The sequence below is a fragment of the Acinonyx jubatus genome, chromosome C1, assembly GCF_027475565.1.
Source record: "Acinonyx jubatus isolate Ajub_Pintada_27869175 chromosome C1, VMU_Ajub_asm_v1.0, whole genome shotgun sequence".
Taxonomy (NCBI): domain Eukaryota; kingdom Metazoa; phylum Chordata; class Mammalia; order Carnivora; family Felidae; genus Acinonyx; species Acinonyx jubatus.
The window spans coordinates 164,257,902-164,285,441 of NC_069381.1; the positions used below are offsets into that span (position 1 = coordinate 164,257,902).

The 27,540-nt window shown below is 37.3% G+C and overlaps 1 protein-coding gene across 10 annotated transcripts in view; it reads right to left on the reverse strand.

The window, feature by feature from the left end:
• CCDC141 (coiled-coil domain containing 141) overlaps positions 1-27,540 on the reverse strand; it is a 232,049-nt gene that overhangs the window by 131,122 nt on the left and 73,387 nt on the right. For 8 of the 10 annotated variants that reach the window (XM_027055390.2, XM_027055389.2, XM_027055388.2 and 5 more), the window contains 3 exons: positions 20,309-20,500; positions 16,388-16,496; positions 12,045-12,298 (listed from right to left, as the gene is read on the reverse strand). In XM_027055390.2, coding sequence (XP_026911191.1) covers positions 12,045-12,298; positions 16,388-16,496; positions 20,309-20,500 — 555 coding nt within the window. Of the gene's footprint in view, positions 1-12,044; positions 12,299-16,387; positions 16,497-19,256; positions 19,306-20,308; positions 20,501-27,540 lie in introns of those variants that run through there. The other 2 variants (XM_053215386.1, XM_053215387.1) reach the window with 2 other exon arrangements.

The window sequence follows — 27,540 nt, forward strand, 5'->3', positions numbered from 1 at the left end:
TACTAGAGACAAAAACTGATAAAGGAGAGGAAAAGGCATCAGTTATTTATCTTCTTTAACCAAGGAATTTTTGATAATCTCTCTTCCAATTGTCAAAAAGGCACACATATATAAAGCTGTTTTCAATCATAGTGGATGGCCACAGGTGACAGTTTTAATGTCTACTTGGTTTTTGAAGGCATGCTAGTATTATAACAACGATTTTTATCTCCCATAAGGTTTTTTTTCTTTTTTACAGTAGGGAAACCAGTAGTCATTATTTTGTACTATGCAATATGGTCAAATGTGCTCTGTATTTAACTAGGCAATAACCAAACTTCAAATATCCATTTGCTCCATTGGGTGATAATGTATACTAGGGAAAGAGGCACTAAAGCCATGTTGCTAATTTTTGTACCTGAGGACTTGGGAACAGGGGAAGAAAGAAGAATTACTCCCAAAAACATGGATTGGGTTTCTTTTTAGATGCATTCTGGGACTAACTATTGGCTTATGATTATTTGGCCTTCATCTCCAGAGATTCTGGGAGGATAAAGTTCACAATGTTTCTTTTGTGGAATCTGGAAGCCCTCCATGAATTACTGAAGTCAACTGGAAGGTATTAGTATCTCCTCAACAAATTATGGAATCCCAGTATCCTCTACTGTGGGTAGTAGGAAAGCTAAAAGGTGTTGTTTGCCATGAAGCAAACTTGTTACTTTATAAACAGCTTCGGAGATAATCTATCTCCCTGTCTGGAGTCACAATTTTATGTATTTGATTATTCTGATTTGTGTTGACGTAACATTTTTCTTCTCACATCTATACAGAAGAAAAATGGCACTAAGGACTTCCTCCCTTCCCTTCCCAAGACTGGCCTCAACTCTTGTTTGTGTTTATGTAGGCTCTTTACTTTCAACTACTTAATGACAGAAAGCCATTTAGTCCAGTGGATAAAATCAGTACAGTGGACACCTGTCTGGGCCTAAATTTTATTTCTAGCATTACCTCTGATTCATTGGGGCAAACCCTCCCAGTAGTAGAAGAAAGTCTTTATTTCAAGAAAGGAAACAGAGACTAGCCTAGTGTCCCAGCAACGTGCATTACTGCCAAAAATATCTAAGGCACAGTTTTCCCAATATAACTTAGGGTTCTACCATAAGTGCCCTGGAGTTAATTATATTCCCTGTGTGTGTGTGAGAAAGAGAGAGAGACAGAGACAGAGACATAGAGAGACATACAGAGACAGAGATAGAGAGACAGAGACAGAGAGACAAAGAAAAGACATGATAGGGCTACTTAGGAGTGGGACCAAAGTTTGATATTCTCACATTACCTTCCCCATTTCTAAGCCACGCAGACAAATAGATTTGACACTGAAGCTTTGGCCTACATTCTTGGTTGTTGGAAAAACTGAAAGTCAGAAACTCTCATATTGACAGGATAACTGCTCAATTTTAAGAGATGTTGTCATTCTTTCAAAATGTGCTGTTTATCTTATTTGCTTATAAATCTTCCTATAAAAATCATTAAAATTAATCATACCCTTTACTTGTCTTTGGGGACCATGAGAATGAGGGAAGAGGAAAGAATGAGTCCCACTTCTTGGCCAGCTTGGGGTGGTAGCAGTGCTGAGAAAAGGAAAGCCAACAATCTTCAGCACCAGGGGCAGGGAAGAAAAAGAGATTGGGGTGGTAGAAGGAGATCACAGGCAGCCATGGGGCTGAGCAGACAGCTCAAGTAGCAGCAGCGAACTCTGTCACACAATGGAAGGGTCTGAGGGTCAGGGATCCATGTGGAGCCTTTCCCATCGAGCACCCATATCAAACAGCTTTATCGCCGGTCCTACCACTGCAGAGAGTGCCATTTAGTCACAGTGTGTGTCCCCCAATCCTCTTAGTGACTATTTAGGGGCTTAAATAATTGTTCCTAATTAAAATGTTGTTAAGCCAATTGAACAGTATTTAGAAATGACAAAGCTTAATGATTACATAATCAACCATAAGAAGTATAAATGAGCTAAAAAAAATAGCTAAAGGGTAAAAAAGTTAGAAAAAAATTAATTTTAATTAAAAAAAATTTTTAATGTTTATTTATTTTTGAGAGAGAGAGAGAGAGAGAGAGAACGAACAGAAAAGGGGCAGAGACAGAGGGAGACACAGAATCCAAAGCAGGCTCCAGGCTCTGACCTGTCAGCATAGAGACCAATGCGGGGCTTGAACTCATGAGCTGTTAGATCATGACCTGAGCCAAAGTTGGACCGACTGAGCCACCCAGGCACCCTGAAAAAATTAATTTTAAACTTACAAATAAAGTTGCCTTTCTGAAGAAACTATACTCACTACCAAGCCATGAAGTGGCATTTATTTTCCCTCCATATCACAGTATTTTGGAAAGCTAAGATTACCTAGTAATTTAGAGAACTGGTGTGGGATCTGGCCAACATGTAAGATTTTATGTGCAGACATTATCCAGTAAAGCTGAGAAAGTGACCACCAATATATATAATGATATGGTGAACATCTGAACATTTATTGAGCACTTACCTTATGTTAAGCTGTGCTCTCAACATTTTTACATATATAATGTCATTTTTTTATAGAAAATCTATAAAAATGTATAAATACTATTATTATCCTCATTTTCAGAAAAGGAAACTGAAGTGTAGAAGGGACTAGTAAATGTCAAAGCTAGAATTGATATCCATGCTATCTGCACCAGAGTCCCTCTGTCATGGCCTTTGACATGCAGTGTCTTTGAAAGCAATACCGGTTAGCATGCATTCTTATTAGGAGGGGTTGCTATTGCTGTAAAATCATATGCTTCTCCTGTACTGTAAGATACTTTGCATTTACTGCTGGCATGTCTTAGAGTAAATTCTAGAGCTCGTCTATGTGTTAAAATAAAACTCTGATGGGGGCGCCTGAGTGGCTTAGTTGGTTAAGCGTCTGACTTTGGCTCAGGTCACAGTCTCATGGTTTTTGAGTTCCAGCCCCACATTGGGCTCTGTGCTGACAGCTCAGAGCCTGGACCCTGCTTCAGATTCTGTGTCTCCCTCTCTCTGTCTCCCTCACTTACTCTCTGTCTCTCTGTCTCAGAAATAAACACACACTAAAAAAAAAATTTTTTTTTTAAATAAAACTCTGATAAATTTTAATCTATGAGTGGCTAGAAAGTCATGTATGTCTGTTACTGGGCTGAGCTATTAGATATCAGTATCTCCAAGATAATTCAATCCTTATTTTGATTTTATGCCAGCCAGTGTTAGAAAGCTGCATTCAAACAGAGACTTTTTTAAAAAACACAGTTACCTAGTTAACCTAGGTAACTTTTATGTTACCTCATGTTAATTTAATCTGGTCAACCGTTCAAGCTCTAAGTCCTGTTTACAACATAGGATCATACAAAGGAGAATACACTTGTATGTGTGTAAGTGTATACGCTCACACCCACACAAAAGCTTTACAGCTTCCCACCAGGTACAAGGCTGATGCCCTGAGGCTGTGCTTATATGTGCCATCTTTGATGCCATTTTAATTGCCTACTGATGAAGAATATGATTACGTATGGCTACATGATTATGATATACATGGTACTGAAATTATAAAACCTTCCAAATGTGAATTCTGTTACCAGTTTTTCCTCTTGCAAAGAATTGTATCTTATAAGTATATGTGATCTGGGTAGTAAAAAGAGATTATATGCCCTTATGTCTTACTTAATTCTTTTAGATGTCCTTGACACTGTCTTATACAAAGAGATCATGAATAACTTAGTTTTAATTTATTTGTTTGTCTCACTTATGCCTGATTGGAGCAATTGAGAAAAATTACATTCATAAATCTTCTTGCCAAGATAATTAATTATGCACGAAATATTCCAAGCTGCTTCTGATTTTCATTAATGAAGCAGATTATCTGCAAAATAAAATGCTGCTGGAGTTAGGAAGAAAGGTCAGCCAGCTGCTCATCTTTAAGTGCAAAACAAGTGCACATTTTTATATCTGAAAAACAATGATAACGAGAGAACATGCTATGATTATGTTTATCAGACCATCACATCCCAATTAAGATGGAAAAGTATGTGGTTTTCATTTGCTATTTTCTTGTGACTGATACAAACCCTGTATCACCACCCTTCTGGTCGGCTAATTTCTTTTCCAAAGGAGAGTTAGCTGAACTACATAGTTCACAGCATTAGGCCATAAGCACTTAGAAACAGAGAAGCACGAAATGTACCTTTTAAACAGCCCTTATGAGAGAAGACGCATCAGATATTCAGACATGTACATTATTATTCATCAGTAATCTTTGCTCTAATTCTCCCCTTAATCTTCCTTTTTCCTAAGTAGTTAAAATGATTGACAAAGCTGGAATTTTATTAATGTAAGATTTAACAGCTCTTATGTTCCCTTAAAATAAGTACAGACCTGACAAAAAAATCTTTATCTTCCAATGAAGCATGTGCCTCTGTATAAACTCATGGTTCAACAATGTTCTAGGATTATCAGGTAGATTATCCAGGAACATGATAATTATAGAGCCCAATTACTATCTAACAGAGACACACCCAACTCGGTGTTGCTGCTGCTGCCACTGTTCATTCACCATTGCATCAACAAAACTTTAAAAGAGAACAAAAAACTTAAAAACTTAGGTAATATAATTATGCTTGTATCTACCTGGATTTTAAAATACTTCCTTGTTCACATAATTATAAACACACAAAGTATTAATTATTGCTTATAATATTGAGAAACTAGAGAGACTCTACTTCCTCATCAATATGATTTTGCTTTAAATTGTGTAATAGCTTGGGGCACCTGTGTGGTTCAGTTGGTTGAGCGTCTGACTTCAGCTCAGGTCATGATCTCATGGTTCGTTGGTTCAAGCCCCATGTAAGGCTCTGTGCTGATGGCTCAGAGCCTGGAGCCTGCTACGGATTCTGTTTCCCTCTCCCTCTGCCCCTTCCCTGATTCTGCTCCATCTCTCTCCCAAAAATAAATGTATATTAGAAAGAAAATTTTAATTAAAAAAAAGAAAATTTAAATTGTGTAATATCGTGACAGACGGTAACTACACTTATCCTGGTAAGCATGAGCATTGAATAATATATAGAATTGTCAAAACACTGTTGTACAGCTGAGACTAATATAATACTATATGTCAACTCTACTTCAATGAAAAAAATTATGCTACATTCAAATAGTGAAATACTATATTAAAATTATTTATTGTACTTTTGACACAAGAATATACCTATTACTTGTTCAATTTAATTTAAAAATGAGGTAATAAAATTTCATATATTGAAAAAAAAATAAATAAAAATGAGGTAATAATACAGCATGTATAGGTTAATTCCATTAGTTTTTATTTGTCTGGTTAGGTGTTCCTTTAATAAATGTGTGTGTGCCTGTGATTGTGCCTCATGCTTTTATAAAGGTCTGGAAGGTCGTAGTATGCCAAATGCTAATAGAAATTATCTGTGTGGATAGTGATCTCATCTACAATTTTAAATTTGATTATTAAATCATAAGCAGAAAACAATACAACTATCTTTTTGTTTTACTACTAATTGAATGCCCACTGAGCAAGAATGGCTGTTGAAATTATAAAAGTGAGTTTTATTTGATGACACCTTTTGAACTCAAGACAAATAATGAAACTAGCTTTTAATGCAAGAATAGTCTTGCTTAAGGGGCATCAGGGTGGCTCAGTCGGTTGAGTGTCCAACTTCTTCTCAGGTCATGAACTCATGGTTTATGGGTTTGAGCCCCATGTCAGGCTCTGGGCTGACAGCTCAGAGCCTGGAGCCTGCTTTGGATTCTGTGTCTCCCTCTCCCTCTGTTTCTCCCCCCACTCACACTCTGTCTCCCTCTCTCTCTCAAAAATAAAAAAGTAAATATTAAAAAAATTTTTAAAAAGCATAGTCTTTACTTAAGCATGGTGGTGGAGGTGGGTAGGAGTATAGAAATATGCAATATGTCTATCTTTTTCAGACAAGATGACAAAACAATGCTGACACCAATATAGCAATTACTATGTGGCAGTCACTCTTCTAAGCACTTGGCATTATAATAACTCTTTTGATGATCCTAACAACACTTTGAAGTAGATACTATTATATCTACATTTGACAGGAAACTGAGTCTGAGGAAGGCTAAATACTTTCTCAGTTACTCAGCTAGTAAGTGGTAGAGCCAGGACTTTAACTGCTTTCAGTTAAAAGTCTGGACCCAAGATCTGTGCTCTTACAAGCAAGCGAGCCCAAAGAAGCACCAGTTACTTTATTAATTACTCCAGCTGTTGTCACTGGTGTTAACAAGAGAAAATATAACATGGGATGTTTTAAGACTGATAAGCCTATGGGTGCCTGGGTGGCTCAGTTGGTTAAGCATCTGACTTTGGCTCAGGTCATGACCTCACGATTTATGAGTTTGAGCCCCACATCAGGCTCTGCACTCACAGCATGGAAACTGCTTGGGATTCACTGTCTCTCTCTCTCTCTCTCTCTGCCCTTCCCCGACTCATGCTCACTCTCCCTCTCTCTCTCTCAAAAATAAATAAATATTAAGAAAATTAAAAATAAGAGCCTAAATTTTATACTTAAGAAAATGACTGTCTTAATTATTGGCCAATTTTATTAAAAATAACATTTATCCATATTATTATTTTAAAATTGAGTTTGGTTGAAGACTGTTAGGAATGGAGTCTAATTGAAAGGCTAGTTCTCTTAACCACAAATATACATTCTTAAAGCTTTCCCTTACCTAGAGCAGCCTCCAAAAATTAAACAGTATTGAGAGACCTCGATGTATATACCAACAGTAATGACAAACCCAGGGGAAAGATTGTGGACCAGATGTGAAAGAATTCATAGACTGTAAATTTTAATCAGATTTATTTAAGTGCCTCTTAAACTCATATTTATTAAGTGCCTCTTAAAATGCTAGACTTTGTGCTACATGGGCTTTTTTTATTCTTTTCTTTTCTTTTCCATCCAAATTAGTTAGCATATAGTGCAACAATGATTTCAGGAGTAGATTCCTTAATGCTCCTTACCCATTTAACCCATCCTCCCTCCCACAACCCCTCCAGTAACCCTCTGTTTGTTCTCCATATTTAAGAGTCTCTTCTGTTTTGTCCCCCTCCCTATTTTTATATTATTTTTGTTTCCCTTCCCTTATGTTCATCTGTTTTGTCTCTTAAAGTTCTCATGAGTGAAGTCATATGATATTTGTCTTTCTCTGACTAATTTTGCTTAGCATATTACCCTCCAGTTCCATCCACGTAGTTGCAAATGGCAAGATTTCATTCTTTTTGACTGCTGAGTAATACTCCATTGTACATATATATACCACATCTTCTTTATCCATTCATCCATTGATGGACATTTGGGCTCTCTCCATACTTTGGCTATTGTTGATAGTGCTTCTATAAACATTGGGGTACATATGTCCCTTCAAAACAGTACACCCGTATCCCTTGGATAAACACCTAGTAGGGCAACTGCTGGGTCATAGGGTAGTTCTAATATTAGTTTTTTGAGGAACCACCATACCATTTTCCAGAGTGGCTGCACCAGTTTGCATTACCACCAGCAGTGCCAAAGGGTTCCCCTTTCTCTACATCCTTGCCAACATCTGTTGCTTCCTGAGTTGTTAATGTTAGCCATTCTGACAGGTGTGAGGTGGTATCTCATTGTGGTTTTGATTTGTACTTCCCTGGTGATGAGTGGTGTTGAGCATTTTTTCATGCATTGGTTGGCCATCTGGATGTCTTCTTTGGAGAAGTGTGTATTCATGTCTTTTGCCCATTTCTTCCCTGGATTATTTGTTTTTCGGGTGTTGAGTTTGATAAGTTCTTTATAGATTTTGGATACTAACCCTTTATCTGATATGTCATTTGCAAATATCTTCTCCCATTCTGTCAGTTGCCTTTTAGTTTTGCTGATTGTTTCTTTCGCTGTGCAGAAGCTTTTTATTTTGATGAGGTCCCAATAATTCATTTTTGATTTTGTTTCCCTTGCCTCCAGAGATAGAGTTAAGTAAGAAGTTGCTGCGGCCAAGATCAAAGAGCTTTTTGCCTGCTTTCTCCTTGAGGATTTTGATAGCTTCCTGTCTTACATTTAGGTCTTTCATCCATTTTGAGCTTATTTTTGTGTATGGTGTTAGAAAGTGGTCCAGGTTCATTTTTCTGCATGTAGCTGTCCAGTTTTTCCAGCACCACTTGCTGAAGAGACTGTCTATTCCATTGGATATTCTTTCCTGCTTTGTAAAGATTGTTGGCCATACGTTTGTGGGTCCTTTTCTGGGTTCTCTATTCTGTTCCATCGATCTGAGTGTCTGTTCTTGTGCCACATGCTACGTGTTTTACATATGTTATTTCATTTAACCCTTAGAACAATTCTGTGAATTAACAGTTAATTTTCCCAATTTAAAGATGAAATTCATTAAAACAATAAAATACCACTACACACCTATCAGAATGGCCAAAGTGCGAGACACTGATAACACTGATAATGCTGGTCAGGAGGTGAAGCCACAGGAATTTTCATTGCTGGTAGGAATGCAAGATGGTATAGTCAGTTTGGAATATGGTTTGGCAGTTTCTTATAAACATACTCTTACTATGTATGAGCCACCAGCTGTATTCTTTGGTATTTACCCAAATGAATTAAAACTTATGTCCATGCAAAAGTCCGTACATGAATCCTTATAGCAGCTTTATTCATAATCACCAAACCTTGGAAGCAACCAAGATGTCCTTCAGTAGGTGAATGGATAAATTAACCATGGCATATCCAGACAATGGAATGTTATCCAGAGCTAAAAAGAAATGAGCTATCGAGCCATGGAGGAATCTTAAATGTATTATTACGAAGTGTAAACAGTCAATCTGAAAAGGCTACATACTGATTCCAACTATATGACATTCTGGAAAAGGCGAAGCTATGGAGACAGTAAAAAGATCTGTGGTTGCCAAGGACTAGGGTGAAGGTGGAATGAATAGGCAGAACACAAAGGATTCGTAGGGCAGTGAAATTATTCTATATGCTACCATGATGGATACATGTCATTATACATTTAACCAACCCACAGAACATATTGTACCAAGAGTGAACCATAACATAAACTATGGATTTTGGGTGATAATGATATATCAATGTATATTCACTGATTATAATAAATATACCACTCTGGTGCAGATGTTGATACTGGGAGAGATTGTACATGTGTGGGAACAGGGGGTACTCTGTATTTTCCCACTCAGTTTTACTGTGAATCTAAAACCGGCTCTAAAAAATAAAATCTATTTTGGGAGAATCTTGTGGCTCAGTTGGTTAAGCATCTGATTTCAGCTCAGGTCATGATCTCACTGCTCGTGGGTTCCAGCCCCATTTCGGGCTCTGTGCTGACAGCTCAGAGCTTGGACCCTGCTTAGGATTCTGTGTCTCCTTTTCTCTCTGCCCCTCCCCCTCTCATGCGCTGTCTCTCTCTGTCTCAAAAATAAAATGTTAAAATAATTTTTTTAAATAAAGTCTACTTTTATTTTTTTAGCTTATTTATTGAGAGAGAGAGAGAGAGAAAGAGAGAGGTGGAGTGAGGCAGAGAAAGAGGGAGAGATTCCAAGCAGGCTCTGCATTGTCAGCACAGAGACTGATGCAGGGCCCCAACTCACAAACCAGGAGATCATGACCTGAGCCTAAACCAAGATTTGGATGCTTAACCAACTAAGCCACCCAGGCACCCCTAAAGTCTACTTTTAAAAAGCACTTCATCAATAAAAGCATATACTCCTCCTAAAAATGATGAGACGCCAAAAGTTAGAGAACTCACCATGTCAGAAACCTTCTGCAATACCTTACTTTAGTTATTATCAAAACATCTTTTGGGGGTACCTGGGTGGCTCAGTCAGTTAAGCCTCCAATTCTTGATATCAGCTCAGGTCATGATCTCATGATTTGTGGGATGTAGCCCCACCTCAGGCTCTGAGCTGACAGCATCAAGCCTACTTAGGATTCTCTCTCTCTCCCTCTCTCTCTGCCCCTTCCCGACTTGTGCACACACTCTCTCTAAATAAATAAATAAAGTCATTTTGAAAAAAAATATTTCTGATTTCCAGGGATGACAATATTCCTCTTAAGTATGTGTCTGAGTTAAAATGTTCATTTTGAAATTTGTAAGTCCTAGAGATAGGGCTTTGGGTTATAAACTCAATGCAAAGACATAAGAGGAAGGGTTCTTTAAGGGGACAGGAGATCTGGGAAGATGGTGTCAGGTCAGGATTAGGGAAGAGAAAAGAGGGACAAGGAGAAAGAGTGTGTTATAATAGACTCATTTATGACAGGGAAGTTGGGAACTCCGGAAACATTTGTCTGATAAACAATTTTAAGTTAATTCTTGTCCTGAGCATTAATTTTCCTTTGTTGTGCCAGAATCACCAGTAAAAAGACCATTGCATTGGATAATGAGGATATGAAGGTGGGGTGGGCAAAGAAGTAAACTGGGTAGTGGATGAGGGCTGACAGGCAAAACACAGCAGAAACAAGACAGCAGCTGGCAGTAGTCTATGCCAAAGTGCTAAAAGTGGAGATGAGTTGGAAAGTGTATGGTGACTTGAGGGGGAGGAAATAAAATTCCAGCAGAATGTATGAATGGAGGCCTCTGCATTTGGGTCTCTGCTCTATGCCACCTCCTCAGAGAGGCTTTCTCTGATTAAAAGTAGACCAACCCAAGATAAATTTACTGCTCTATTTTATTTTCTTTATAACACATCATTTTCATTTGTTTATGGTGTATCTTTCTAATCACACTAGAACCATGGTTCTCATCTGGGGGCAATTTTGCCCCCCAAGGGATATTTGGCAATGTCTGGAGACATTTTTTGTCGTCACAATGAGGATATTCTGTGGGCATCTAGTGGGTGGAGATCAGGAATGCTGTTCAACATCCTAGAATGCATAGTACAGTCCTCCAAAGTTACCCAGCACGAACTGTCAATAGTGCTGAGGTTGAGAAACTGCATTAGAGGGGAAATTCCCAGAGGGAAAGGACTTTGTCTTGTGTGTTGTTATTCCCAGTAGGATAGCACCTGGCACAGAGTAGGTGTTAGTAGAATAAGTGTTAGTTGAAGGGGTGATCATCATTTAAGTCTTCATTTCTCCAGTTTGAAATAAGAACCAGTTTTTCCTGGCCTCATCTATGCTCCCAGCCATAGGTCTGTCTGTCTAATTGGGATCAGAGCAGCAATATATAACATGTGAAGGGACCCCTTCCCCATACATCCAGACCAGGAGACCTCCTTTCACATATTTCCCCCTGAAAATTCCTTCCAATTAATTGGTACAGATTTAAGCATGGGATGGGGACAATTAGAAATAATGCAATAAATATCCCACCTATTTGAGTTGGGGGTTTGCAAAGAGAGTTCTATCCATGCTTAGCCTCAAGTAATTGGGACAGATGGAATGTGCGGCAAGAATATTGACAACTGATCAGAGTTGCTCCTGCAGTTGGGGTAATGAGCTCTAAAAAACATGCAAACTCATGAACCTCTTTCCCCAACACTTTCTAACCATTGAACATCTAGCTACAGGCCAAGGTCATAGTCCTTCGTTGGCACCAGACCAGTCTTCTAAGAACACTATTTGGGGCTGACAGACTTTTTCACTGACATTAGCAGCAATGTAATACAGTTCAGCATCATCCTGCCTCTCTAACTTTCAAGAAAGCTACAATTTATATTTGGAATTTCAAAGAAATGTGTCTAAAAGTAGTAACCTAGAAGGATGTGAGAAAGAGAATCCAACAATAGAACATAGTCATTTTCAAAACTACCCATAAGTACTCTCCCATTTATAAAATCAATATTATGATGACAGGAAATACAAACCTTTGTTTTTCATTTAACTCGTGTGAGAAAACAACCTATTAGTTTGGACCAAAGACCAAGGAATTTGATCATGGCAACTGAAGAACCATCCCAGGAAAGATCTAATCCACATAATAGCCAAACTTCATTAGCTGAGGTCAGGATATCATTAACTCCCCTTTGAGTTACCTGATTTTCTTGCTGGTCCCACTGACATATCTTCAGAACCCGACCCAGTTCTTGCTGCTGTTGCTTCAGACCCTTGTCTAGTTGCCGTCTCCTATCTTGTAGAAGCTCAAGAAGGCTGTCAATCTTCAGACAGCTGTTATGAGCTCCCTGAATCAACTCAGAATTCACATTAGGTCCATCACACTTGAATTTTTCTATGAAGTCAGTGAGTTGTTGACTTTTGTTTAAAAGGGCTAGAGATCGTTCTAAGAGTTCTAGAAGAAAATTAGAAAGAAGAAAGAATAGTGATATGAACAAGCTCTTCTATAGTAATATTCAGACTCTTGGTAGAATTTCAAATGTATGTAACCTTTATATTAACAATAAGTTATACTGTAAGGAATTCAAATGTGTAAACATAAAATGCCTGTGATACAACTAGCCAGATACCATAACCTAACAATTTCTGTAGCACTAACTGCCAAATGATAGGATGCTGCAGTTCAGTGATAGTGTAATGCAGTACAGGAGGGGAGAGATCGTGGGATTTGGGCACTGTTTCAGTCAGGTTTTAGTGGTGTGATACTGTTAAGGTGCCTGCTCTCCTTGACATGTTCTATGTTCTGAAGTGAATGGGCTGCTAATGAGGTTTAAATTCTATGACCCAGGAGTCATCCATGACACATTCCTCTCCCTCATTTTCAAGACCTGTCAATTTCACCCTCTGTCTCCTACAAGTGTCTACTTCTCTTCGTCCTCACTACAGAAAACATTATTTATTGCCTGGACTTGTGCAGCCACCTCTGAATGGCATCTTTCTCCAATCCATTCATCTATTCTCCTTAGTTAGCCAGAGAGATTTTTTTCTAAACACAGTATGTCACACACATGCATGCATGTGTGTGTGTGCACGCGCGCGCGCACACATACACACACACACACACACACACACACACACACACACACACACCTACCTAACAATGGCTTCCCATAGCCTTAGAATTAAGGACAGATTCCTTGACATAATTTAAGTCTGGCATGGTCTGGTCCCTATCTTCCCTTCCAGATTTTCTTAATCTTTCTACTCTTCATCCCTCTCTTTTTACATACATTACAAATGCTACATTCCCTTCTGCCCCAGAACTTTTCACTGTGTCCTCTGCCAGGAACACCATTCTCCTCAAACCCTTCCTTCTCTACCTTTATTCTATTCATACTTTGGGCCTTATTCAACTGCCAATTCTTCAATGAATAAACCAGACTGAATCAAATCCCCCTATTAATTGTTCTCATGATACAATATTCCTCTCATTCATAGCTCTTAACACAACCGTAGTTTTATACTTATGTGTTTGGTTAGTTGATTTATTGTCTCCCTTTGCCACCAGGCTCCGATGCAATATGGGGACAGTGACCAGGATAACATTCCTAGCACTTAGCATAGTGACTGGCATAGGAGAAATGTTCAACAGTTTTTGTAGAATGCTTGAATGAGATCAAAGTATTAAAAGAGGGGGAAGAATTAAGAGAGATATACGTGCTAGAGATCAGTGGTCCTCTAGAGATATAAAAAAAGACTTTGATGGGGCACCTGGTTGGCTCAGTCAGTTAAGTGTCTGACTTTGGCTCAGGTCATGATCTTGCAGTTTGTGGATTCAAGCCCCGTGTCAGGCTCTCTACTTTAGAGCCATGGCACTCTACTTTAGCATTCTAACATCCCACAGTTAACTGTGTGGCAATAATTAGGCTGTGGTAGTTGTGCCAGTTGTCTCTTTTAACTTGACAATTTTTTTTTGCGGGGGGGAGATCTAGAAGAGAGAATGATATAAGTGAAGATATTGGAGAGAGAGATTTTGACATGAAAAAGAAAGAATGTGAAGTAGTTTGTGTCACATGACCTAGAGCTGTCAAATAAAGTATTAGATGGTATTATCTGCTCAGAGCAAGCAAGGTGTGATTATGTGCAATGGGCAATTTGATCGGGAGTTAACTATGCAAAGCAACAAACAGCAAGAACAACTTGAACCAAAAAGAGGATGGGATCATTCAAATAGAGCAGGAAGAGGCAGGGAGAACATGAGAGTAAATCTCTTAAAGAAATGGAAGCAAACATGAATAAGATGGGAGAGGCAGGGGCATAAAAAGAATTATCTGTCTAGAACAGGTTCTTTTATAGAAGTGAAAAAAAAGAACTTGCAAATGAGGTGAAGACAGGTTATAGAGGGCCTTGTGTATCAAACTGAAGAATTTTAATTTGTATAGCCTATGTGATAATCAGTATGACTGCTTCTCCATTTATTTATTTACTTTTTGCTTCTCCATTTATATGTATATGTATTTCCTTTGCATTGAAGAGTTTGTTATGATATTGTGAAAAGTTACACACACACACACACACACACACACACACACACACACACACACACACAGGAAATATGGATAAGTGGCAGGGTTTCCACATAGTATTTATTTTCTTCCCTTCCATAACTAGCTCCTACACACTAGACTTTTCCAATGAGAGAGAGAAGTATGGCTCTAAGTGCTAGGGTATTGCACACTGACGGTGGATCATGCCAACCTGTTCTGGTTCCTACAGAATGCATATAATAATCCAAAATTTCCATTTGCAATCTTTTTCTGGTTTTCTGTTTCAACATCTGTCAAAATAGTGTAACTACTACTATAGTACCACCAGGAATGGAGTCTCTGGCCAAAGATAACTTGTAAACTGTACCTAGACTACAATCAGTCTGTTACTGCTACCCATTAAAGTGGATCAATTCTTCCCTCAGTTTCCTCTGTCAGTTCCTTTGGTTCTTCCTCTGTTGGTTTCTTCCATCTTAACTATTTATTGTTCATGCTTTCCTAGCTATTTATTCCACCAGTTGATCATACAAAGTAATGTATTTCTCCTCAAGGGTAAACTAGATAGAATATCATGAGCTTCAAGAAATACAAAATCCCTATGGTGTATTAATTTTAAAGACTGCATTTTTGCATACATAAAATCCCCATTTCTGACATAATGCCTTGTGATGTGAGGCAAGTAGATATTTAATAGCTTTTTATTATTTATTTTGATTGTCATTATATCTAAGCAAGTTAATATTAAAGTAGATTTTATACAAATACCTGTACAGTTTGCCATTCTTAAGTATATATAATAAATTCAAGATGGATAGAGATGTACATAGCTTAAGTGACTTTATAACTTGCTAAATAATCTTTCCAAATGGGTAATTTCTAAGAAGTATCAAAGTTACAGTCTTGGCATCAAATTCATGAGTGATATTTCTTCCTAAAAGATTTTAAAATATTCCAAATGTTCTGCAGCAGGATGGTGTTTCCTAAACTCATTCAGTGGGCACTTTCAAATATATACAAAAGTAAAGAAAATAGTATAATGGACCCTAATGAACCTATATGTCAGCCACATTTAAAATATATATAAAACACTTAAGAACAAGGAAATAATAATACGATTGCTACTGTGAGGAGTATTCTTAGGTATTATGTGCATTGTAAGAAGACCACTGGAAAAGTGGAGGGCTTAGTTGTGATCTTTCAGAGCTTAGAACCAACTGTCTCTTCCTTAATGTAGTGCCTTGTTTATTCCTCAGGTTTGTATCATTGTGTTGTGTCTTACACTGGAATTAAATACAAATGACACTCAATAAACATACTTTGGGTTGGATGCTATTCTACATCGTAGAGACTCAGAGATGTACTAATACCTACCCTCCAGAGTCTCACAATCTGGTGATGGAGACAAATATGGAAATAAATTGTTATTACACAGTGTGCTGGGTGGTATAACAGGGACCCACGGGAAGCACGGAGGTTACTCACCAATAAATGTATACATGCCCCAACCAAATTGTAGACTTCCTCTACTCTCTTTTTAAAAAATAAGTGTAATAGTGAAAACGGTATTTTCCTTATCCAAAGCTATTATTTGAAGACTGCTCTTCATTTCCTGACCTTGAGAAGGAATATTCACTGAATTCAACCATTTAGTCAATAAGAAATATTTCATGAGGATCCACCATGTGCCAGCACTGTGCTAGATGCTGAGGATACAAGGCTGAACAAGGTAGAAATGGCCTCTGATCTCAGGAGATAAAATGTGGCAGGTTGAATAACCAAATCGTTGGAGGCTATTCCTCTAACATCCCCTTAGAATCATTTACAACTATGTCTTTTCTCAAACAGATGACCAAAAATAAAGCTTTATTTAACCTCTCTTGGAACAGTTTGAGGTATAAACAGACAAATTTAAAATACGATGTCACGCGTGAGCATTCTCATGTGAACACATAATAAAACCTCTAAAAGGTTAGGTGAGGAATAAACATATTTCTTGCCTTTGGTATGATTTTCATGAAGCTGCAGAAGGGATTTTAAGGACTCGGCACTCTCAAACTCCTGGGTGTTCTGGAGGAAATCTTCAGCTTGGTCTATTTTAATAGCAAACTACAACAGAAATACAATGGAAAGACATTTGAAAAAATAAAAATTAATGTGCCACTTTGGGTTATTTGTACAAGTTTTTCATTAATTCATGGCCTAGTTGACTGTAAATGTGTGTGTTTGTATAATGATGTGTGTGTTTGTGTGAGTGCGTGCTGGCTTAGGGTGTTTGTATGAGGCTGTGTGTTTGCACGTTGCCACTTTACAAAGTGCCAAAGTAAAAATTTTCTTCTCCTTCCTTTGTATTCCTTTCATACTTGGAAATATGTCATATATGCTGAAATAATCTAACTAGTTTACCGATAAATGTCTATTGGAATTGTCAACTAAAATTATTGTGTCTAAGCAGCCATTTTTCAACATGTAAAGCAGTTCATCAAAGAATAACCAGAAAGCTTGCTGACAACAACAAAAACAAAACAATGAAAGTTTGGTAAACCAGTAGCCTATGTAATTATAAGTAAATATAATTTAAGAAAGTTGAAATATAATGTTTTCCTCTGTGATTAGACCTAGAACCAAAAAAATGTAACTTTCAAAATAACACAAGTCTAATGCCATTTCAAAAAGACTGAGAATCAATGTCTAATCCCATTTCTTACACAAAATAAAAATATATATTTTTGTGCAAAAAATGATTTGAAAAGATATAAACCAAAGGATTGCCTTTATAAGAAGGAAGGAGATTTAGGATGGGGGAATGCATTTTACCTCCTAAATATATACTTTGTAATTTTGTTTGCATTTTTATCAATGATCTTATGTATTCTTTATATAAATAAAAATGAAATTAGATATAGCAAGAATGCAAAATGGAAAACTTCTCCATTGTTTCAAAAAACAAGAAGCAATTTGACATCCTAAATGGTGACGAATATGACCAGTCTTTCTGTTTCTCCTTGGAGGAAATATGAAGGGGAGGTATCTGAAGTGATATTAATATTCGCAGGGGAATAATCTTAGAAACAAATTTTAGAAGAGGGTAAAACATCTCTGGTTCTACCAGTGCAGTATATCCATGGTAGTAGACATAGTGGTAGTCTAGCTAGATAATAGTTTTAACGCTCAGATTTAAAGGTAATTATGATAGTTTATAAGAATATTTCAATCAACTTGTTGACCTGTGGATTAGGTATTGAACTGATTCATAAAGGTAAAGTATCAGTGAGAAAGATATAAAAGCTGGGTGGCTCAGTTGGTTAAGCAACTGACTTCAGTTCAGGTCATGATCTCACAGTTTGTGAGTTCGAGCCCTGTGTCGGGCTCTGTGCTGACAGCTTGGAGCCTGGAGCCTGCTTTGGATTTTGTGTCTCCCTCTCTCTTTCTGTCCCAACCCCACTCATGCACTGACTCTCTCTGTCTAAAAAATAAATAAAACATTTTTTTTAAAAGACATAAAAGCTTATCACATGCTTCTTTTTCAAGTTTTCTCCAAATTATCATCTATGAATTTAATGATTTTTAATATTTTTATGTAACTATCCAGTTAACGAGATGTGCTGTATTTTGATTATTATAATAGCCACATAAAATCCAGTTATAAATGCATGGAATGATGAAGACAGACTAATGAGGATGCCCTCTTTGGAAATGTGGAGAAGGCCTCCACCATCATGTTAGAACAATCTAGTGATACCAGCCACTGCCACTTATGGACAATGTTCTGAAAGTTAGCTTGGTGTTTGATAAGAGAATAACCTGTCTAATGGTTAAGTCTGTGCGTCTGAAACAGTCCTGTAATAAATATCAACCATGCAATAAGAAGTAATTCCATTTCTTATGGAACTTTATGCATCATAATTCAATAAGAGGATCCTATCCACACATCATTTACATCTCTAATCCATTCCATTTATAATAGCTTATGTTAAGGGTATTCTTTGGGTTTTTTAAAAAATGTTTATTTTTTATTTATTTTGAGAGAGAGAGAGCAGGGGACGGGCAGAGAGAGAGGGAGAGAGAGAATCTCAAGCAGGCTCTGTGATCCTTCTCATGACCCATGAGCTCATTTCATAATGAATTGAAATCAAGAGGGACACTTAACTGACTGAGCTATCCACGTGCCCCTTGAGGGTATTCTTTGAAGAGAAGCTTCAAAACAAACAAACAAACAAACAAACAAATAAACAAACAAACCCAACTCTAGAAGGTGATTTGGTTTTTCTCTTTAGAACACTAAAAAGTTTTCGAGTCACTGTATAACTTATACCTATATTTCAACTGTTATTTGAAATTACAATAAATAAATAAACAAACAATGCTTTACTCAGAAAAGTTTTCTCTAAAGTTCTGTTAACTTTTTTTTACCTGATGGTATTTTCTTTTGCCCACTTTTCTTTTTGCATCTTGCATGGGATAGAAGTGGCAATGGTGGGACACTTTGCAAAGACCTTATTCTCATCTTTTTTTTTTTAAATAAGTAATGACAATAGTTTTAGCATACAGAAGGGGCAGGAAAGATTATGTAAGAGTCTGCATTCGGCTTAGTATGAAGTGACCCACAAAACTGGAAGCAGGATAATACAAGAAACAGTATCTTTTCAGTAGAAATCAGAGTGCTGGGCTAAATTATGAGTTGACTTAGTATTTCCTTTTACTTCATGCAATATCTGGAAATAATTTCTCATCACAGAGAAAATCAGCTAGCATTAATGCTACTACCTTGTGAGAAACAAATATTGGGCCTAATGTTTGAAGGAAGATCATTTCCTGGGCTCAAATGAGTTGAATTTCAAGGGCAGTTGACATCTATACCCCACTTACTTAGATGGAATGAATCCGATGTATCTACAATTTGACCCCTGGAGGTGCATTTCACCTGGTTTCTGTTCAGGAAAGAAAACTATGTGTGAAACTTTTTCTCAAGATGATCTATAAAATGAATTGTAGTTGGACTTCTGTATTCAAACTGTAGGAAACAAACCTTAAAAGTTACAATAAGGTTTTTGCTCCTTGTTTTTACTTTTAAACAAGTTCATGATGCATGAGATTGCCTACCCCAATTTTTATGTTCTCTTACTAATCTTTCTTCCTTCATTATTTTGGATTTAAGACCCGAATTTTGAGTTCAGAAGTCATATTTTTCAAAGCTAGTGCTTTATCATAATGAAGCAGTGCTCTCACATCAAAATGAATGTACTGCCACTTGACAGAGAAGTTAAAAGTGAAATTTCCAATAACTGTCTTACACCAAATACAACAGCTCTTTTGATAATGTTCTTTGAGTCTCACATTTTGAAATTGGGAACTGCAAAAAAAATCTCAGAATTCAAGAAAAGTCACAGGAAGAAATGACCTTCTTAGGTCCAGGACTTTTTCTTTTACTTAAATTTTTAATAAGTTCAAATTATGGAATTCAACTATATGCCTTAAGAAAGCATTCTATAAAATACTATGCTTACAAGTCAAATGTTCCATAGAATATTCTGCAATTGCCTTTTGGTAAATAGCCAAAGAAACTCTATCCTCCATCTTTAGTCAACAAGAACACATTACACCAACATTTCCCAATAATCCTGTAACCAGGGATAATTGTTTGATTTACTAATTATACTGACTTATGAATAAGAGTTTCCATTTTTACTTAATATTTTACTTAATTTTATAGTTATGGTTAAAAGTGTTTTTTGAAGGACTACATTTAAAATATTAACAACTTTATTCTTTGGCAATCAAAAATTAAATGCATTATATATAACTTAGTCATTCTGCCATTTTTTAAAGTGATTGCAACGTCCGTTTGTGGAAATAGAACATTTTCAGAAGTGCTATCCATTAGCTCTGAAGTGAAGAAAGTACTTTTTTAAAACACAAACCTCCAAGGCATTTTCAAAAAATTCAGAGGTCAACCTGAGGAGCTCCCTTCTTTTTTCAAGCATAGAGACAAGCGCTGTCCATGCTTCACCCAAGGTGTTGGCCATGGCATCATAGACTTGACTCTGATCCTTGTTCTCTTCAGCTGTCTTGTCTGCTTCCTGCAAGAGTTCCCACACCTGATCTTCCAAAGCCTAAGTTCAGGAAAGAAAAGAGTGTAAGAGCCTGGAATCATATTTTAAACACTTGAATATTTAAAATTGCATGTGGTCTAAGAAAGTTTATATAGAATTTATAAACAAAAGTGGCAGGGCAGGTAGGTAGATCAAGTAGACAGAAGGGAGCACATGGAAATTGTGATAAGCTAGAAAGCATGGCCAGGCTAAAGGCATTTACATTTAAACATTGTTCAAACACTGTAGAGATTTATCAAAGGTATGCATATACATTCCCAGAGGTCCAGAATATTATGTTGACCTCACATTTCAAAAAAATAAAAATGAAAAAATAGAAACCTAATTGGAACACATCCAGAAGAGAGTGAGAGAGGGGGGGAAATGTGAGAAATAAACCCAGTAAAACTTAGTTTATCCTAAATAATTATTATTGGCAATATGCTCATGAAGCTTAATATAAATGTCAAGAATAAGTTCTTGAAAGACAATATTCATAATGTAAACATTAGAATATCTGTAACCAATAATACAGATTGAACAAAATATGGAAGATGAAGGGGACCATGTGCTTACCTAATTGTTTCATTTAGGGATAGGAGGAGGATCTCACAAATTCTTTCATTCTTAAAGTTGGCACCAAAATAATGGGAAAAGTTTTAAAAATATAATAGACTAAAAATAATATAAACAAATTCTAAAATATCAGCAAAAAATGTGACTAAAATGTGATAATGCAAAAGAAATATAGAGCATATTTATCAGGATACACACACAAAAAACAAAACATGATAGGAATATGATTAAATACCAGTTAACACACAAAAAAGTGGATGAGTTAGTTTTCTCAATTAAAAGACAAACATTGGAAGGAGGAGGAGCCAACATGGCAGAGAAGTAGGGGGATCTGAACTTCTCTCTTCTCTCAAACAAAGTGTTGAAACCAGAGGCCTTTGAATCCCAAGAGTCCAGGAGGAAAAGAGACAGTCGTGCTTCCAGGGACCCACTGGGACAAACTGACAGGTCATATGTGTGTGATTGCAAACTGGGAGAGATAAAACAAATGGAGGGAAGGGAACCCTTCTGTGGAGAGACAAAGGGAAGAGAATGAGCAGCTGGCGAAGCATAGGACTGTATCTGGACAAGAGAAAAAAACACTGACCCTGACGGGGAAAGATCCAATCTCTAACTGAGGGATTTCTCTGGACTGGAGCCAGCTGCCTGGATCATGAACATGGGGAGGAGGGGAGCCAGCCCTGGGCTCAGTGGCTAGGTCAGAGGTGCAGTCCGCAGTGGGAGAAAGTGATCCCCTCCCTGGAGTGCTGTGAGACAGGACAAAGCCTGCATGCATCTGCCAGCCAGGGACCACATACTGGGCAGCGTGGAGCAGCACTTCCCCAGTACCAGTGCATGCAGAGCAAGAGTTTAAATCCCAGCCAAGCTCCAGGGCATGGGAATCGGCTGAGTGGAACAAACTGCCTCATTTGCACCCACAGCACAGTGAGGATGGCTCAAACAGAGTGGTTTGGGTACTGGCTCCATGGAGAAGAGACTAGGGGTTACCATTTCTCTCCCCACCACCACCAAGGTGGGGTCTCAGGGATCAGACAGCAGGGCCCACAGTGGAGGCAGGACTGTCTACACCAAACCATGCCCCTCTTCGCCTGGTAACTGCTATCTACTGGAGAGGGATAGACATTGATTAACCAGACGGTCCCTCCTCCAGATCAGCACTGTTCCATTGCCTGGTTTAACTCTCCAACAATTTTTATTATATAGATACATTCTTCTTTCCTTTTCTCCTTCTTGTCTCTTCCCTCCTCTAGTCTGGTTACTCTAGTTGTTGGTTTGTTTAAGCACACATATTTAATCCATTCTCTTGATACATGGTCCATACCTCCTTCTTTATTCTCCTTTCACTCTCTCTCTGGATTAAGCCACAAGTATAGTTTCTCTGTCTGGACAACTTTATCTTCTTTTCTTTTTCCTTGCCTCCTTCTTAATTTTCCTTTCTTTCTCTCTGGATTAAGCCATATGGTTTCTCTGTCTGGATAACTTTCTTTTCTTTTTCTTTTTCCCCGCCTCCTTCTTTATTTTCCTTTCTCTCTCTCTGGATTAAACTGTATAGTTTCTCTGGTCAGTTTTTATTCTTTCTTTTCCTGCCCCCGCCACCCCTGTCATTTCTCTCTTTGTATGGGATAAGGCCTCTTCTATCAGCACTTCCTCTACCCTGTTGTTTACTTGTAGCTGGTGTTTCTGGTTTTTTGTTTCTGCGTTTTTTGTTTGTGTGTTTGCATGCTTTTGTTTTGTTTTATGTTTGTTTGTTTGTTTGTTTGTTTGTTTTCCTTTCCAGGGCTACTTCAACGAATAATCAAAGCACACCTGGTGGAGGGTTCAAAACATCACTAGGAGAAGGGAGATAAATAACCAAAGACACAACAACAGAGAGCAAGTAACACTCTCCAAAAAATGTCTTCTGAAGGGACATGCCCTGGACAGTGTATGACCCTTCTTTAATATAGTAGTGCTTGCAGGTGAAGAGCACATAACAAGCTTTTAAAACACATGAGGGACAGAAAACTAACCGAAATGACAAAACAGAGTAATTCTCCTCAAAAGAAATTCCAGGAAGAAATGACAGCTAAGGAATTGATCAAAACATATTTAAACAATATAACTGAACAAGAATTTAGAATAATAGTCATAAGATTAATCACTGGGCTTGAAAAAAGCATAGAAGACAGCAGAAAATCTATTGCTGCAGAGACCAAGAAACTATAAAAATAGTAATGATGAATTTAAAAATGCTATAAATGAGGTGCAAAATAAAATAGAGGAGGTCACAGCAAGGATTGAAGGGGCAGAGGGGAGAATAGATGAAACAGAAGACAAAATTATGTAAAAAGAAGAAACTTAGAAAAAGAGATTAAAAAAATTCTGGATCATGAGGGGAGAATTAGAGAATTGATTCAATGAAATGGAACAATATCCATGTCATAGGAATTCCAGAAGAAGAAAGAAAGGGGCTGAAGGTGTACTTGAACAAATCATAGCTGAGAACTTCTCCAATCTGGAGAAGGAAACAAACATTGAAATCCAGGAAGCACAGAGAACTCCCTTCAGACGTAACTGAATTGATCTTCTGCGTGACATATCACGGTGAAACTGACAAAATACAAAGATAAAGAGAGAATTCTGAAAGCAGCTAGGGATAAATGGGCCTTAACATACTAGGGTAGATACATAAGGGTAGTAGCAGACCTATCTACTGAAACTTGGCAGTCCAGAAAGGAGTGGCAGGAAATTTTCAATGTGATGAACAGGAAAAATATGCAGTCAAGAATCCTTTATCCAGCAAGCCTGTCATTCAGAATAGAAGGAGAGATAAAGATAAAGGTTTTCCTAAACAAACAAAAACTGAAGGAATTCATCACCACTAAACCAGCCCTACCAGAGATCCTAAGAGAGACTCTCAGTCTCTTAGACTTAGACTCTCTTAGAGTGAAATGTTGCAAGGACCACAAAGGACAAGAGATATCACTACAAGCATTAAACCTACAGATAACACAATGACTCTAAACCCATATCCTTCAACAACAACTCTGAATGTAAGTGAACTAAATGCTCCAACAAAAAGACATAGGGTGTCAGAATGGATAAAAAAGCCAAGACTCCATCTATTTGCTGTCTACAAGAGACCCATTTTAGACCTGAGGACACCTTCAGATTGAATGTGAGGGGATAGAGAACCATATAACATGCTACTGGAAGTCAAAAGAAAGCTGGAGTAGCCATACTTATATCAGACAAACTAAATTTTAAACTAAAGTCTGCAACAAGAGATGAAGAAGGGCATTATATAATAATTATGGGGTCTATCCATCAAGTAGAGCTAACAATTATAAATGTCTATGCACTGAATTCGAGAGCACCCAAATATATAAAACATTCACAAACATAAGCAGTCTTATTGGTAAAAATGTGGTAATTGCAGGGGACTTTAATACTCTACTTACAACAATGTACAGATCACCTAGACAGAAAATATATAAAGAAACAATGGCCCTGAATGAAACACTGGAACAGATGGACTTGACACATATGTTTAGAACTTTTCATCCTAAAGCAGCAGAATATACATTCTTCTCGAGTGCACATGGAACATTCTCCAAGATAGATCACATACTGGGTCACAAAACAGCCCTCAATAAGTATAAAAGAATTGAGATCATACCACGTACACTTTTAGACCACAATGCTATGAAACTTGAAATCAACCACAGGAAAAATTTGGAAAACCTCCAAATGCATGGAGGTTAAAGAACATCCTACTAAAGAATAAATGGGTCAATCAGGCAATTAAAGAAGAAATTAAAAAATATATAGAAACAAATGAAAAGGAAAACACAACAATCCAAACCCTTTGGGATGCAGCAAAGGCATTCCTAAGAGGAAAATACATTGCAATCCAGCCCTACCTCAAAAAACAAGAAAAATTCCAAATACAAAATCTAACAGCACACCTAAAGGAACTAGAAGCAGAACAGCAAAGAAACCCCAAACTCAGAAGAAGAGAAATAATAAAGATCAAAGCAGAAATAAACACCATAGAGTAAAAAAACAAAACAAACAAACAAACAAAAACAAGAAAAAAAACAAAAAAAACCCCACTAGAACAGATCAATGAACTAAGAGTTGGTTTTTTGAAAAAATAAAATTGATAAACCTCTATCCAGGTTTCTCAAAAAGAAAAGACAGAGGACCCAAATAGATAAAATCATGAATGAAAATGGATTTATTACAACCAATCCTTCAGAAATATAAGCAATTTTCAGAGAATACTATGAAAAATTATATGCCAACAAACTGGACAACCTGGAAGAAATGGAAAAATTCCTAAGCACCCACACATTACCAAAACTCAAATGGGAAGAAATAGAAAATTTGAACAGAGCCGTAACTAGTAAAGAAATTGAATCAGTTATCAAAAATCTCCCAACAAATAAGAGTCCTGGACCAGATGGCTTCCCTGGGGAATTCTACCATATATTTAAAGCAGAGTTAATACCTATCCTTCTCAAGCTGTTCCAAAAAATAGAAATGGAAGGAAAACTTCTGTAATCATTCTATGAAGCCAGCATTACTTTATTCCCAAACCAGACAGAGACCCCCACAAAAAAGGAGAACTACAGGCCAATATCCATGATGAACATGGATGCAAAAATTCTCAACAAGATACTAGCAAATCAAATTGAACAACATATAAAAAGAATTATTCATCATGATCAAGTGGGATTCATGCCTGGGCTGCAGGGCTGGTTCAATATTCACAAATAAATCAATGTGATACATGACATTAATAAAAGAAAGAATAAGAACCATACGATCCTGTTAATAGATGCAGAAAATGTATTTGACAAAATATGGCATAGTTTCTTATTAAAAACCCTCAAGAAACTTGGGATAGAAGGAACATACTTAAACATCATAAAAGCAATTTATGAAAAGCCCACAGCTAATACCATCCTCAATGCGGAAAAACTGAGAGCTTTCCCCCTGAGATCAGGAACATGACAGGGATGTCCACTCTCACCGCTGTTGTTTAACATAGTGTTGGAAGTCCTAGCATCAGCAATAAGACAACAAAATGAAATAAAAAGCATCAAAATTGGCAAAGAAGAAGTCAAACTTTCACTTTCCTGAGATGACATGACACTCTACATGGAAAACCCGAAAGACTCCAACAAAAGACTGCTAGAACTTATACATGAATTCAGCAACGTCACAGAGTACAAAATCAACGTACAGAAATCAGTTACATTTTTATACACCAATAATGAAGCAACAGAAAGAGAAATAAAGAAACTGATCCCATTTATAATTGCACCAAAAACCATAAAATACCTAGGAATAAACCTAACCAAAGATGTAAAAGATCTGTATGCTGAAAACTATAGAAAGCTTATGAAGGAAATTGAAGAAGACACAAAGAAATGGAAAAACATTCCATGTTCATGGATTGGAAGAATAAATATTGCTAAAATGTCAATACTACCCAAAGCAATCTACACATTCAATGCAATCCCAATCAAAATTGCACCAGCATTCTTCTCAAAGCTAGAACAAACAATCCTAAACTGTGTATAGAACCACAAAAGACCCCGAATAGACAAAATAATACTGAAGAAGAAAACCAAAGTGGGAGGCATCACAATCCCAGACTTTAGCCTCCACTACAAAGCTGTAATCATCAATACAGTGTGGTATTGGCACAAAAACAGACACAGAGACCAATGGAATAGAATAGAGAATGCAGAATTGGGCCCACAAATGTATGGCCAACTAATCTTTGACAAAGCAGGAAAGAGTAGCCAATGGAAAAAAGATAGTCTCTTCAACAAATGGTGCTGGGAGAACTGGACAGCAACATGCAGAAGAATGAAACTAGACCACTTTCTTACACCATCCACAAAAATAAACTCAAAATTGATGAAAGACCTAAATGTGAGACAGGAAACCATCAAAACCTAGAGGAGAAAACAGGCAACAATCTCTTTGACCTCAGCCACAGCAAGTTCTTACTTGACACATCTCCAAAGACAAGGAAATTAAAAGCAAAAATGAACTATTGGGACCTCATCAAGATAAAAAGCTTCTGCACTGCAAAGGAAATAATCAACAAAACTAAAAGGCAACTGACGGAATGGGAAAAGATATTTGCAAATGACATATCGAATAAAGGACTAGTATACAAAATCTATAAAGAACTCACCAAACTCCATACATGAAAAACAAATAATCCAGTGAAGAAATGAGCAGAAGACATGAATAGACACTTTTCCAAAGAAGACATCCAGATGGCCGACAGACACATGAAAAGATGCTCAATGTCACTCATCATCAGGGAAATACAAATCAAAGCCACACTGAGATCCCACCTCATGCTGGTCAGAGTGGCTAAAATGAGCAAATAAGGAAACTATAGATGCTGGAAAGGATGTGGAGAAATGGGAACCCTCTTGCACTGTTGGTGGGAATGCAAACTTGTGAAGCTCCTGTGG